This window comes from Cystoisospora suis (assembly GCF_002600585.1).
Source record: "Cystoisospora suis strain Wien I chromosome Unknown contig_5684, whole genome shotgun sequence".
Taxonomy (NCBI): Eukaryota; Apicomplexa; class Conoidasida; order Eucoccidiorida; family Sarcocystidae; genus Cystoisospora; species Cystoisospora suis.
The window spans coordinates 1-14851 of record NW_027158474.1 but is presented as its reverse complement, the minus strand read 5'-3'; the positions used below and the strand labels follow the sequence as shown (position 1 = coordinate 14851).

General features: G+C 43.1%; 2 protein-coding genes across 2 annotated transcripts; one reads left to right on the top strand and one right to left on the bottom strand.

The window, feature by feature from the left end:
• Nucleotides 1-534: 534 nt before the first annotated feature.
• CSUI_009482 (leucine rich repeat family protein) lies at nt 535-4798 on the top strand. The gene is made up of 3 exons (XM_068069598.1): nt 535-906; nt 1623-2043; nt 2675-4798. The coding sequence occupies exons 1-3, from the start codon at nt 690-692 to the stop codon at nt 3285-3287; spliced, it is 1251 nt and encodes a 416-aa protein (XP_067918427.1). The 5' UTR covers nt 535-689; the 3' UTR covers nt 3288-4798.
• An 843-nt stretch (nt 4799-5641) lies between these two features.
• Nucleotides 5642-14758, bottom strand: CSUI_009481 (uncharacterized protein). Its single transcript, XM_068069597.1, has one exon. The coding sequence runs from the start codon at nt 14725-14727 to the stop codon at nt 9436-9438; it is 5292 nt and encodes a 1763-aa protein (XP_067918426.1). The 5' UTR covers nt 14728-14758; the 3' UTR covers nt 5642-9435.
• Nucleotides 14759-14851: the final 93 nt, after the last annotated feature.

Sequence of the window (14851 nt, the reverse complement as noted above, 5' to 3'; positions counted from 1 at the left end):
TTAATGTATCTATCTATCTTTAATCTATCTATCTATCTAGCTTTAATGTATCTATCTATCTTTAATCTAATCTATCTATCTAGCTTTAATGTATCTATCTATCTTTAATCTAATCTATCTATCTATCTATCTAGCTTTAATGTATCTATCTATCTTTAATCTAATCTATCTATCTATCTATCTATCTAGCTTTAATGTATCTATCTATCTTTAATCTAATCTATCTATCTATCTATCTCGCTTTAATGTATCTATCTATCTTTAATCTAATCTATCTATCTATCTATCTCGCTTTAATGTATCTATCTATCTTTAATCTAATCTATCTATCTATCTATCTCGCTTTAGAAAGAATGAAAGGGGTACGAAGGAAAGAAACTCGTTTTGGTCGTAGGTCATCTTACAGATCACCCTTATTTCTTGTCTCTTTCTCTCTCCATATCTTTTTTCTTATCTCTTCTTTTCTTTCTTTCTTTTTTTCTTTCTTTCTTTCTTTCTTTCTCACTTTTTCTTCTTGTTGTTCCTCTGGTCACCTTAGCTTCCTCTCTTCTTTTTCTTGATCTTCTCTTCACTGTTGTTTCTCTTCTCTCTCTGTCATTCTTCCTTTTTCTTTCGTTCTCTTTCTTCCATAGGAATCTCGCCGAGATCGGCTCGCATGCGAAGAGACTCTCCGACAGCGTCTACTAGGCATGCAAGAAGAAGAAGAAAACCTCCGAGCGCTTTTGAGAGAAGAAGAAAGAAAGAGCGAAGAGCAGAGACGTCTCTTAAGAGCAGCAAGAGATCAAGAAGAAGAAGTGAATAGAGCCATCGAAAAATTTCTCGACAAGATTCATGAGGCAAATCTAAAGAACCAAACTCTACAGAGAGAAGTAGAAAGACAAAAGGAAGTCCTAGCACAGGCACAAGGTAAGAGAGAAAGAGTGAGAAAGAAAGAGAGAAAGAAAGAGCCAAAGAAAAGAAAGCTCATAGACTTCAGAGGAAAGATTCAGACGATCCAAATCATCACTTCATTCGCCCCTCTTTCTTTAACTTTCTCTCTTTCTTCTCTTTCTCAAGAAGGGGGTGTGGTGCTCGCTGCATGTAGGCATGTGCCTATCCGCCTATCTCTCTCTCTGGCTATCTGCATAAGTGTCTATGGCTGTTGGTATGTCAAGGAATCTATGTAGATTATAGAGGAGTATCTATCTGTGTAAATAGATAGATAGATAGAGAAAGATGGATAGATAGGTTAAAGATAGACAGATAGATAAAACAGATAGATGCTAAAGAACAAAGTGGTTAAAAGCTCTCCTCTTTCCTTCCGTCGACAATTACGTGACTGATTTGGATCATGACTTTCTGTCTCCAATACAGATGTCTTTATCTATCTTTCTTTCTTCTTCAGTCTATCCATGTATTTGTCTGTCTTTGATCAATCTATCTTGGATCAATCGACCTATCTATCTACATTCCGTACGGCAGTAGAGACCTTTCTTTCTTGCTCGCCTAGTTTTTCTGGTCTTTCCTCACCTTCCCGATATATCGTTTGTTTCTTCTTCTTTCCGTTCCTTCTTTCCTTCCTTCTCATTTCATCTTCTTTCTTTGTATATCTTTCTTCTTCTTTTCTTTCTCTCCTTCTTTAGATCAGTCTTCGAAAGACAGCGAAGAGCTTCGGTCCTTAAGGACAACCGTGCAGGAACTCCGTCATGAGTTGAGAAACGCACGCTCTTCTTGTCTCTCACATGAAGAGGCGAAAGAATTGAAGAAAGAGAATGAAGAGCTCAAGACCCAAGTAGAAGAGAAGAAGAAAGAGAAAGAGAAGATGGAAGATCTCTCAAGAACTTTAGAGGACGTGAAGATTTCTCTAAAGAAAAAAGACGTGGAATGCCAGGATGCTCAGAATACAGCTCAATTGAAGAGCAGAATGGTGGTCGCCCAAGAAGAACAGATCGACAAGATGAAGAAACAACTCCAAGCCAAGGAAGAGACTCTCGCAGATCTCGCAAGTCGTCTTAAAAGAAAAGAAAGAGATGCCGAGAAGAAACTACAAGAATACGCTGAAAGGTAAAAAAGAGGAGAGAGGAAGAGAGAGATAGAGGGAGAGAGAAAGAGAAAGAGAGAGGAAAGGAAGAGAAAGACGAGGAGGAAGAAGTGGAAAAGGGGGGGAGTGGTGTATGACTGTCTGTGTAGATCAGTAGGTGATGAGAGAGAAACAAAGAAAAAGATGAGATAGATGGAGGACAGGTCTATATAGTGAATGAGTATAGACAAGAAAGGAGTGAATCGAATTTTTGTATTCCTAGTGGACTGAAGGTCTTTTTCGTTTCTACTCTTCACGGGGTGACTTCACATCTACCAACCACCACACACATCACCAACATACACCTCCCCCATGTGTATCCCTACCTACCTATACACACACATATACCCATATACATCCCGTTTATACCTATCTATCTTTAATCTATCTATCTTTAATCTATCTTTAATCTATCTATCTATCAATCTATCTTTAATCTATCTATCTATCAATCTATCTTTAATCTATCTATCTTCAATCTATCAATCTATCGTTGCTCTACTTATTTATTTCTCTTTAATCTCTCTCTCTCTCTTTGTGCATTTTGCTATATCCATCCAGTGGTGAGTGGTACGTGTTCTGCTGGGTTGGCCCTTGTGTTTTTTTTCTGTGCAGGGCTCATGAATGGCAAGCGAAGTACGAACAAGATCTTCCCTCTCTACAGCATCACCTGGCCGCCGTGGAATCTGAGCTATTGCAATCTCGAGAAAGACAAGAAGAACTTACACGAGAAGTCCAAGCGAAAGATAAGGCCTTAGAATATGCACAAGGAGAACTCGGCAACTTAACAGAGATTCTCGAGAAACGGAAGGAGCAGATCAAACAGGAGGCGCAGAGAAAGTTGCGTGAAGAATTTGCGAAGAAACAGGAGACTCTTCGCACACAACTAGAGATCGAGACCTCTCAGAATGAAGCTTTGCGTGAGGAGAATCGATACCAAAAACGTGAATTGCACAAGTGCATGCAAGCCCTAGCTCAAGCACGACAACATAACAAAGAGAGAGATGCTGAAATGAAGATTCTTCTCCTTCAAACAGAGAAGAAAAAAGCCACTGCCGCTGAGACCGTCAGACAAATGAATGGACTCCTTCAACAACTCCAGAAAGATTGCAGTAGTAGTCGTAGTAGTACTATGCTTGCATGTCTTACTCCTGATGGGGTTGGCGGGGGAGGAGGGGGGGAGAAGAAGAAAAAGAAGATGAGGGGAGAAGAAGAAGATGAAGAATAGGAGGGAGGAGGGGAGGGGGAGAAAGGAGAAGAGGAAGATTGCAGGTGATATGCATGTATCTCGTTTTATGTGATTTGTGTACAGGTCTTGTCAAGAAGATGGTAATTAGCTCAGCTTTAACAATAGAAGCAGGAAGACTGCACAGGCTACTACTTGTTTGATTAGGGTTTTCTCAAAGGAGAGAAAGAGAGAAGTTTGTCTATTCATTCATACAGGATTGTCAGGGAGAGATATGGAAGGAGTAGGGGGGGGGGCAGACATCTCGTGTTCATGCCAGCTGAAATATTCATAGATCTCTCTATCCCCCCTCTTTTTATCTCTAGTTCTGTAGAAGGCAGAGAAATGAATGCATGTATTGTAGTAGTGATAATAGGAGGAAGAGGAGGAGTGAGATTCTCTGTCTGTGTGTGTTGAGTTGGCCTTTGAAAAGAGGCAAGAAGAGAAGAGGAAGAAAATGGTGATGAGGGTGTACATACACACAACAAAATGCACCAACACTCACATCTCTCTTTCTCTCTACATATCGATATGGATCTAGATCTTCCCTCTCCCTCTCTCATTCAGCATGAGGTGTTAAGAATGTCCATAGAAGAACTTGATTCCTTTCTTCATAGTAGTAGTAGTAGTAGACATCTTCTTCTTCGTAGTAGTAGTAGTAATAGTAATAGTAGTAGAAGAAGATCAGATAGATGATGGAAAGATTCAATGAAGTTTCTGGAGAGACTGTTCTTCCTTAGGAAGGAGAAGAAAGAGCCCGGGCTTGACTGTGCGCCTCTTTCTTTCTTGCTTTTCTTTGGAAGGGGGAGGAGGAGAACAAGAAGAAGGCGAGGGGGAGAAAGAGAAGGAGAGAGGCAAACAAAGAGAGCAAAGATAGATGAAGTGCAGCTGTCTCTATAGATGTATCTTCGTATCTGTCTCTATCTATGAATCATGATGACTCTGGACACGATGACGCTGAAGTGACAGTGAAGTTCTTTCCTAAGGATTTGTCCTCATCTAAGAGGAGTGTTTAGAGCTACCAGAAGAGAAGAAGAAAGAGGGAGAGAAGATGAACAACTCGATCTGTTTTCTTCTTCATAGCATTATGAATAGCATCTCAATTCTTCCTCTTGTTAAGCACCACATGGAGATATTTAGGTGGAGTAGTAAAAGGAGGAAGAGCGGAGTCATAGCAGCAGTTGTTTACTTTCTTTCTTTCTTTCTTTCTCATTCTGTACGTGTTTCAGTTGTCATTCTTATCAATGTGATGAGTCTTGTCAAGATACGAACCAGACGAATGAAGGAGGGAGTTTTTCTTCTTTTTAGTTTGTTTTTCTTTCTTTATGTGGGTGTATGGCTATTAGAGACAACGTTCCTTCTCTATGTGCATGATGATTGCATGGGCAATCACTGTAACTCTCGTCGCTCCTATTATGTATACGTGCATGCATGCCCCTCACTATGTATGCATGCATGCCCGTCACTATGTATGCATGCATGCCCCTCACTATGTATGCATGCATGCCCCTCACTATGCCTGTATACATGCATGCATGGGTAACGAAAGATATAGATCTTGTCAAGCAAAAGTTCATAAGAAGAATTTTTCTTTGTCTTCCTGTTCTTTTCCTTCTCTATCCTCCTCTCCCTATGTATCTTCTTCTATCTCCTATTCTCCTCCTGGCTCTTCTTACACTTCCCCTTATCACCATTGGAAGGAGGAATGAATGAAAAAGGAAGAAAGAAGAGATAAGATCGAAGTGGAGATAAGATGAGATGCCTGAGATATGTAAGTGGATAGGTGAGTGCTCCTTGGAATGAACTCTTCTGTTCTGTTTGTTCTCTATTAGCCCCTAGTAGGGCACACACTTGTGATGCCGGAAGGGGAGAGAAGGAGGAAGAAGCATTCATTCAACTCTAGCCTTTTACGACTCCTGATAGATAACACTAATCAAGAAACAAGTGAAAGAGACAGTGGATAGAGGGATCAGTGAGAAGATACTTGTCAAGCATGTACATGCAGGTGCATGCATATCTGATGTGATCTATAGAATGAGAGTATTAATATGCTTGACACCTTCCATCACAACTTCGACTGAAGGCATATAGATAGATAGATAGGCGAGCTGTTCTAGTATGGGTGTCCCCATCATTTCTTTCCATCTCTAAGATATAGATATTTATCCATGCATAGTAAAAGCAACGTAGGCTACGGCTTAACTTTCTTCTCTACAACACTGACGATGCAAAGACCTACCTATCGTCAATTTGTCTATCTGTCTTCAATATTCTCTCTGTCTATCTTTATCTGTCTATCTATCTACCTTCAATCTATCTATCATTAGTTATCCGTCTCTATCAGAGTAATTGAATGCCTTCTTGTTGATTCGAGGGTGGTGAACAAGACACATAGAAGAAGACATCATTGACAAGCCACCTGAAGCAGCAGCTAACGCCAAGATGGATTTAGCTAGCTGCATGTCTGCGGGATAGGGGGGGCTAGAGAGAGAGCTGATAGTGAGAATCTCCGTGATGTTTTTGACAGAAAGAAAACGATCACGAGGAAAGCTCTCCTTCCGAGTTTGTTAATCACAGGAAATAGAGAGATAGATGGACAGACAGCTTGAAAAGAAAGAAAGAAGGACGACACGAGGAAGAAAGAAAGACCTTCTATACATCGATAGACGGACACTTGAGTATCTCAGTTGCTTTATCATCTTCATACATACGTATTCGCTCCTTACAGCCATGCAAAGACGAAGAAGATGCGAGCCAAATTTCATGATAAGAATAAGAACACAACGACGAAGATGATAAAGGCCATTTAGACACGCATTCACAGGTACTTCCATTCCTCTATACACTACAAGAAGAGATACACCATGATGTACATCATGTATATACACATAGATATATAATGACTTTTTTCTTTCTTTGTTTTCAAAGTGATTCGTCTGCCACGCTTTCTTTCTGATTGTTTTACAGACTTCACGCGATACACAGATGTAGAGAGATGCAGATTTATCTGCATGCAGGTATATATATGTAGATGTAGATGGACAGAAAGAGATCTCTTTCTCTTTGAAGATGATACAGAAGAGACGATGACTGACGTCGGGTTGTCCTCGCCATCAAGAAGAGGAAGCACAAGCAACGACTGCTCCTACTACCCCCACACCATTCCTATTACCCATAGGAAGAGTCATAGCAGTAGATATCTCTACCTCTCTGTAAATGCATATATATGTATATACATAAGGAAGACGAGAAAGCGACAGAGACCTTGGTCTTTGTTTCTTTCTTTGTCCCTTCTCCTCCTCTTCTTTCAAACAGAAAGAACACGAGCTTAACGTCATCATCATTGTGATAGCGGCAACTTCTCTTGAAAAAATCTTCTCCACATACATCCAAATACACGCCATCCACGACTACTACTACTACTGTAACTCAGCCAACTTCATTCTCTAAGATTTCGAGAGAAACACACGGACAGACAGCAGGAGTAGCAGGAACAGTAGTAGTAGTAGTGGATGGACTACTACAACTGCTGACCTGCCTCATGCGTAGGGAGTATGTAGTTTGTTCCTCTCCCTACAGAAACACAAGGGGAGAAGGAACAGCGACGGAATGAAGGGAGAGACAACTGCTGGATGAAGAACATCGATCTATATATCTTTCTTTCTTTCTCCCTCTCTCTTCTCTTCTTTGCTGGGCCAAACAGTTAGGCAACTACCAGCATGAGGAAGGCTAAGACATACCTACGCCCTCCCTCTCTATCAGAGCTGCGGTGAATTTCTGTAAGATAGAAAAAAAGACAGCAAGCGGTATCTCCAATTCACTCGCTTCACATACCTAGATGTATACATATAGAGGGAGAGAAAGAGAGAGAGAAGAAGAGAGAGAGATGGATACACCTCTTGTATTCAATCATTGTTTACAACATATACAAGGCTATATCGACGTATAGGCATGGTACATTTGGGAGGTTCACTAGCCTCATCCATCACAGGCAGCAACGTCATCCATCAATTCTCTCCCCTCAACAAGGGAGTGACGAAAGAAGAACAACTTCTTCTTCATTTGTCAAATCACAAAAAATCCCCCTATCTCTTGTTCTTTCTCCTCGACAAGCATTCACGCCAAGAGCAAGCAAGAGAGGAGTAGAAATATGAGCAAAGGAGAGAAGAAGAAAGAAAGAAGAGAGATTGAAGACAGATGTAGTCACATCGTACAGAATCTGTCGCTGCGCATACCTTCTCTTCTCTTTACTTCTTTTTACCAAGCGTCAGAAAGAATACACACATGTGCACATAGTACAAGATCTAAATCCTATTCAGCCTTCCTAAGATGACACTACTATAACAAAAGAGAAGAAGAGACAATTGAAAGGAAAGCGACAGGGGAAGAGAGGGGTAAGATTGCAACGAAGCAAACGACACGCCCCATCTAGGAGGTCTCTCGCTATACTGAGGCCTACCGACAAATGCTATTCATTCACTCATTGAGAAATATCTTCCTGTCTTGAACTATCTATCTATCTATCTATCTTCGATCTAGGGTTAACCTCTGTAGCTCTCATGATTCTTGCAGTAGAACAATACGAACAAGAGAAAGAATAAGAAGAAGCAGAAGACGAATCTCCCTCCTTTTCCTCTTCAATGAATTCTCTCGACCCCTTGTCCATACAACGGAAGCATTCCTTCCTTTCTCTCTCATTCACACCTCAAGCCCAGAGAGGCTCCTATCTCTACTCATACGGGGCTATCACCACACAACAAAAGATTCTCTTCGTCTCTTGTTCTTCTTCTTGTCTCGACAAGAAGAAGAACAAGAAGATCACTGAAAAGAGGGAATCACAAGAACGAGGGGCAATGAATGAGAGGATCCTCCTGGTCTCTGTCGCTATCACTCCTACTATTATTCACTGCATACATAGACAACAACGGCGACAGACTCTGAAGATACAAGCCCACAGAGACACACACGCATGAAATCCATATGTACATCTACCTATCTACCTAGGGATATGCGTAGATGTATGGACGCGGCGAGAACAACCGAGGGGGAAGTGCGAAGAAGAGAAGGACGAAATAAAACACGTACAATATATGAAGATGTGCGAATGCCATAGAGAGAGATACGGTGGAGGAGTTCTTTTAACGATATGTAGAGAAAGCCGAGAGAGAGAGGTAGTAGAACAGATGCGAAGATTCTTTCTATTGTCTTCACTCTCAGACTGAACGGATGAAGAGACGGGAAGAACGAGGAGAAGAAGCAGAACAAGAAGCGGTGGCGGACAAGTTGATAAGATGCTTGTATCGATCTCTCCAAGAGATACAAATTCAACGGGAAAGAGACGACAACGGATAAAGAAGAAGAAGAGGTCTAAGGGGGTGGGGTGTACAACAAGTCAAGAACACAAACAAACACAAGAAAAGAAGAGAATCTCACCCCCCCCCCCTTCTTCTTCTTCTTCTCGGATCTGACGGACAAGGAGATAAAGACATGAAAAGGAATAATGGGGTGTCTTAACTCTTGGCAAATCACTCACCTTATTATTGATACACACCCTCCTTCAAACAATAACTACCTATCTACGTGATAGACATCCATATGTTAACATAGATACACGTATATGTATGTGATACACAAACTACACACATACATACACATATGTATGTCTGAAATATATCAGCATGTAGTATACCTGTTGAAGGAACAAGTTGTGAATGGAGCGCACGATGAAAGGAAGACGAGGAAACGAGATAGACACGCGTGCTTAATGATAGCGCGTATCTTGGAATCCTAAAGAGAAGGAGAAGAAATTAATGAATGAAAGAGGACCACCTCTTCTCCTGTCCACTAGTAAATCTAAATCACCAAGGAAGGGGATGACGAAGAAGAAGCAGGGACATCTCCACCTCTCATCTTCAATGTAGTCATTGCCGAAGGCAAACAGAGGAGCCTTATCCGTGCAAGTACATACAACACATACAGACACCTGTATATATAGATACCTATAGTTGCTTAGACCTTCATGACTCTTATCCATAATACACCACATCTCCACACATACAAATACATAGATATAGAGAAAGAGAGAGAGCGTCGTTATTGCTTTGTTTATGCCTTGTTTCTTGTGTTCTTTCTCTCTTTCATCTTGTCACTTTTACGGTGAGCGTTCAGATGCAGATGGAGGGGCAGAGGAAGAGGGACTAGCGTCGCCACCTCCATCGCTACTTCGACAAGCCACGGGGTGAATAATCTGACCGCATTGCCTCTCCACCAACATAGCCGCTGTTGGAGGTGTTATCGTCACTGCTCGAGAAGGGGGAGCGAGATGAAAGAAAGGATGACCGATTTCTCCCCCTTCGTTCTTTTCGTGCGTTTCTCTTCCTTCTCTTCTTCTTTCTTCCGAAGGAGCAAGAGGGTTACTTGAGATGAAGACATCTTTCGACAAAGAACGTAAAGAAGAAAAACATGTCGTGGTATGTCCTCTCGCTATTACCGCCGCGGAGCGTGGTCGTGCGCCGGGTGGAGATAGAGATGAAGAGGAAGAAGAAGAAGTGCATGTGTGCAAAGAGGGTTCGTACTGATCTACCTTCGGAAGCGGCACTAGACGGGGATTAGGATGAAGATGAAGAGAAGCGGAAGGACACTGAGAGAAAGGCCGAAGGTCAGCAAGAGGGGGGGGCGGGGAAGAGCGATAAACCTGTGGTTGACCTGTGAAGTCTTTGGGATGGTAGTAGTAACATCTAGGATCTTGGTGGGAGATCTCCCCTACATCGCTAGGCAACTGAGGGAGCGAAGGCCGGCGTGAGATGTGATGGAAAGGGTGGTGGCAGTGCTTCAAACAACACGACGAAGAAGAGGGAAGAGAAGAGGAAGAAGAAGACTGAGAACCCGCAAGGAGTCGATGGTATCTTTCTCTGTCTTGTAGTTGAATCGATTCTCCAGGCAATCGATGATGGTGGTGAGAAAGATGACCACAATGAAGACGGTCGTCATGACATTCCTCACATCGATGCTGTTCTTCCTCTTCTTTTCGTACTATCTCTTCATCTCCTTCGTGATGTAAACCTCGCATGCGACCTCTTAGATTAGGTAAAGACGAATGAAGCTTAGCTTGTCCAGAGTTTGTTTGCCGTCGATTCTTCTGTCTCTCTTCGTCGTCTACTACTTGAGACTGACGGTCTAATCCACCCACAGCTACTCCTCCTTGTAATCTTGTTCTTTCATCTAAATGTTGTTTCACAATGTCTTCTTCGGCTTCAATTGTCATGATCCTATTCGATTTAGCTGTTGTTCTTCTTTCTTTCTTCTCATCAGAGATACCCTTGTTGCCATTTGAGCTATCGTGCCTATCACCTTCTTCTTCTTCTAGATCTTTTTGGTTTGGAAGAACTGTTCTTTCCCCTTCTTCAACATGATCAAGATCCTGCAATGGACTTCTCGGGGCCGGAAGCGCTGCTTCTTCAGCTTCTCCTCGATCTCCCTCACTACTATACAAACGAAGTGTACATACACCTCCATTGGCATCAGGACCATGGATTTTACTACTATTGTTATGAGGAGGCTCTTCTTCCTCGAGAAGGTGATCACTTCTCCTGGGCATTATGTAAGGACTGAGGGCCGTCGCATCGAAGAGAATTTCAGAAGAGCCAGCAGAATTGGCGCTACTTCCGCGGAAGACAGGGGAAGACAAGAGAGATGGACGACGAAGAGGCGAAGAAGATGAAGAAGATGCGCATGAAGATGAAGAGAAAGAAGAGACGGCGGGATTCACTGGATGAGGTGAGACAGATGAAGAAGAAGAAGATATCGCAGTGACAGGTAACAAGAATGTCTCCTGCTTGATACATGGTTCTCCTTCTTCTTGTGGCTGGTGCTGATCTCTACGGAGAAGCTCTCCTTGATGAGACATACAAACCCCATCTCTTTCTTTGTCGTGTTGTGTGTTTGATGTGAAAGAGATCCCTCGATCCTTCTCAGGCCTATCAATAAAGAGATTCCCCATCGGAGTCTTCCTGTCTTCTAAATTACAGATGTTTGCTTGTCTTTCATCTTCTATCGACAACTCGCCCTTGTCTATTTGACTGCTGTGTATACACGCCTCCTCTATCTTATCAAGATGTTGTAGGTGAAGAACATGATGATTCCCCTGTCTATCTTGATCCAAAGGTATCGCTATCATTCTCTTCTTCAAATGATCACCTCCTTCCCCCGATTCTCCCCCTGTTCTATTCTCCTTCTTCTTCTTCTCTTCACCATTATCTTCTTCTTTTCCTGTCCTCTTCTTCTCTTCTTCTTCTTTTCCTTTGAATGACAAGAAGTTGTTCTCGAAACCTCCCAGGGGACGTGAGACACTTGTCGCTTCTCCGGTGAACGACGGAGTGATCTGTACGCCCCCTCCTCCGCCTGTGCATCCGCTAGAACTGTTGAAAGGTCCACTTCTTTGTCTTCTCTCTTGATCCTCTCTACCGTTATTCAGAAATCTCGATCTAGGGAAGAGCGCTGGGTCAAGGCCATCTTCGACTGGTATGCATTCCGTTTTCCTCGTTTGTCCCTCCTGAATTTCTTTCTCCTTGGCACATGCAAGAGTCTTTCTTCTTTCTTCAGCACACGTGACCTTCATCATTTGCTGCGGAGGAGGATAACTACCTTTATGAGCCTCATCTTCTCTTCTATGGATTAGATCTCCATCATCCTCTTGTCTCCTTTCTCTCTCTCTTCCTCTTCGTGTATTCTGGATCTTATCTGAAGACAAAGAAGAAAGAGAGGACTTCGTGTTCTCCTTAGTAGTAGATCTTGGTGAGGCTTTTTGACTGTATAGACGACCTCCAATAGATCCTACTCTTCGCTGTCTTTCTGTCATTTCTCTCTCGTTTTCTACTGACATCTCACATCCTTCCTCTTGTGCTTTCTCCATCTTCTTCTTACTCACCCTTTCATGGTGTTGGTGTCTCTGTTGTTCTTCTACTTCTTCTCTAGAGCATCTCTGCTTCGCCAGCACCCCTCTTCTCCCCCCCTGACACTCTTCTCCTCGTGTCCCGCCGTTCTTTCCTCTCACATGCGATTTCTGTTGATCATGATGATAGGAAGAAGAAGAAGAGCGACGATAATAGCGATGGAAGGCGGCCTCCAGACTATCCATAGCCTTTAAAGACTGAGCCGCTGCTATACTAGATGAGGCGGATGATAGGGAGGAACATACGGATGAAGATGAGGCGGAGGGTATATTTGAAGGATAGCATAAGGAAAGAGCTATAGGAAGAGATCGTGCGACAGACGAACTTGTTGAAGACGCTTTACTATGGCTACTTCTTATCGTATCTGATAGCTCTTCGCTCTGGTGACTTCTCTCCTCTTGTCTAGATAAAGAAGAAGAAGAAGGGTGTAGAAGCCTTCTTCTGCTTCTTCCTTCTTTTCCTCTACCTTTTTCTTCTGCCACCACCCCGGGTGCTGCAGAAGTACTACAATAGGAACGACGAGGACCGAAAGGGCATCTCCTTTCTGTGAATAAACCTCTTCTCCTATGGTAAGGCCAGCTATCAGTTTGGCAAGACCCTGGGCTCAGATAGGATGGATATGAAGAGGATGAAGCTGTTGATATACGCCTTAAAGCAACTGTCCGTGATAGAGCTGAATAAGAAAACAAAGGAGAGAAAGAAGAGGAGGAAGACTTCCTCACCTCTTTTCCTTCTCTTTCTTCTTCTTCTTTTCTTCTTCTCTCTGATCTGGAGAAGACACCTGGAATGAGAGACGACGCCGATGATAGAGAGAGTCGATGATGGAGAGAAGAAGCGGACATGACGCGAGAAGAAGGAGACATACGTTTGGAATTTCCGATCTTGGAGAAAGGATGGGGGAGAGCCTCATCGTCTTCACGAGAGGCCGATGAAGATTCTTGAGTTCCTTCACTCGTACGATGGTTCCCAGATCTGCTGCTCCTGTCGTTCCAGCTACTTCCGCTAACACTATGGCTCGTATATTCTCCTCCTGATCCTGTTGTCTGGAGCTCTCCACCCCCCCCCTTTCCTTGATGTGGATGCCTGGGGAGACCTGCAACTTCTGACAAAAATAGAGGATGATGTTGGGAAGAAGGATAAGGAGAAGAAGAATAGAAATGAGAAGATGATTGAGATGCTGGATGGTTCAAGCCTATATACAGGTCTTTATGTCGAAATAAAGCTCCTTTAGACTCCTCCTCTTTCCCGTGAGAAGCTGATGACGTATGGATGCCATCATTCTCTTGGTGATAGGGATGGCAAGAACAACAAAAGCAACTCTTCTCTTTCTCTTTTTCCTCTTCTATTGGGCGAGGGACGATCTCAAACTCTGTAAGTGTCTTTTCAGCTTCCACCCGACTGAGAGAAGATGAAGAAGACGCCAGTTCATGACGATGTTGAGGAATGGTAAGAGAAGAAGAAGAATCTTGAAGAGACTCTTCTTCTCGAGTCATGGAGGTATGAGGTGGAGGAAAGGGAGAGGAGCTGAAAAAGGCAGACATGTCGGTGGTTTTGTTGGAATGACCTTGAGGTGTATTTGTAGGGTATGGTGTATGTACACCTGGCAAGACATGCTGATGAGGATGATGATGTCCTTCTTGTCTTGCTCCTCGTGCATTCGGATCTTCACCTTGAACCAGCCTTCCTCCTTCTAGTCTTTCTTGACACCCACCCGTACGAGACTCATAATAGAAATGATGGCATCTGCATGTGAAAGAAGATGAAGAAGACTCTCCTTCCTTTTCTCTCACCTCCCCATCGTTCTTCCCTTCAATCCTACACATAGAAGGAATTGCCTGAGTTGTTTCGTCACCCTTCTTCTCTCCAGTGTACATCCACCCACTACCTCTACTTTCTTTGCTCTTATCTTCGTCTCGTTGATCTAGACTCTGTTGGTTCTTCTTTTCAACACTTGTGGGAATCGCCATAGGAGACGAAGTAGAGGAAGAAGATGAAGAAGACAGTCCTTCTGACCTAGGTCCGCCTGAGACTGGATGATCATGGAGACTCCCATCCTTCCTACCATCGACACCATCGAACTTCCTTACAGCATCTTCAGAAGAAGCTGAAAGCTTTGACGAAAGATTCCCCGTAGTTGTACACACTTGAGGCAGGATGGAGGGCCTCCCTTCTATCACTCCTGCCTCTCGTGTACCGTCGAGTGCATCCTCTTCTCTTGTATGGTGGTGTTCAGAGGGATGAGTTATAGAAGGATAGGTTGAACAAGAAGAAGAAGAAGCTGGAAGAGGAAAAGGAGAAGACGAAGAGTAAGGAGAACTCCTAGTAGTACGAGGATGACCTTCTCCTCCACCTCCATTCTCGCCTTCTTGGCTGGTAGTATGATCTCGACTGTGCAGTTCAATGAGAGCCTCCTGGTAGGTCATGTGGAGATCTCTCAAACCGAAAACCACGAGACTCCCGTCTGTCGGATCAACCACTGCTGTTAATGCCATAACGCGACTCTGAGGATGAGCTGCCTGAAACAACAGATAGATAGATTAAAGATAGAGAGATAGATTGAAGATAGATTAAAGATGGATAGAGAGATTGAAGATAGATAGATTAAAGATGGATAGA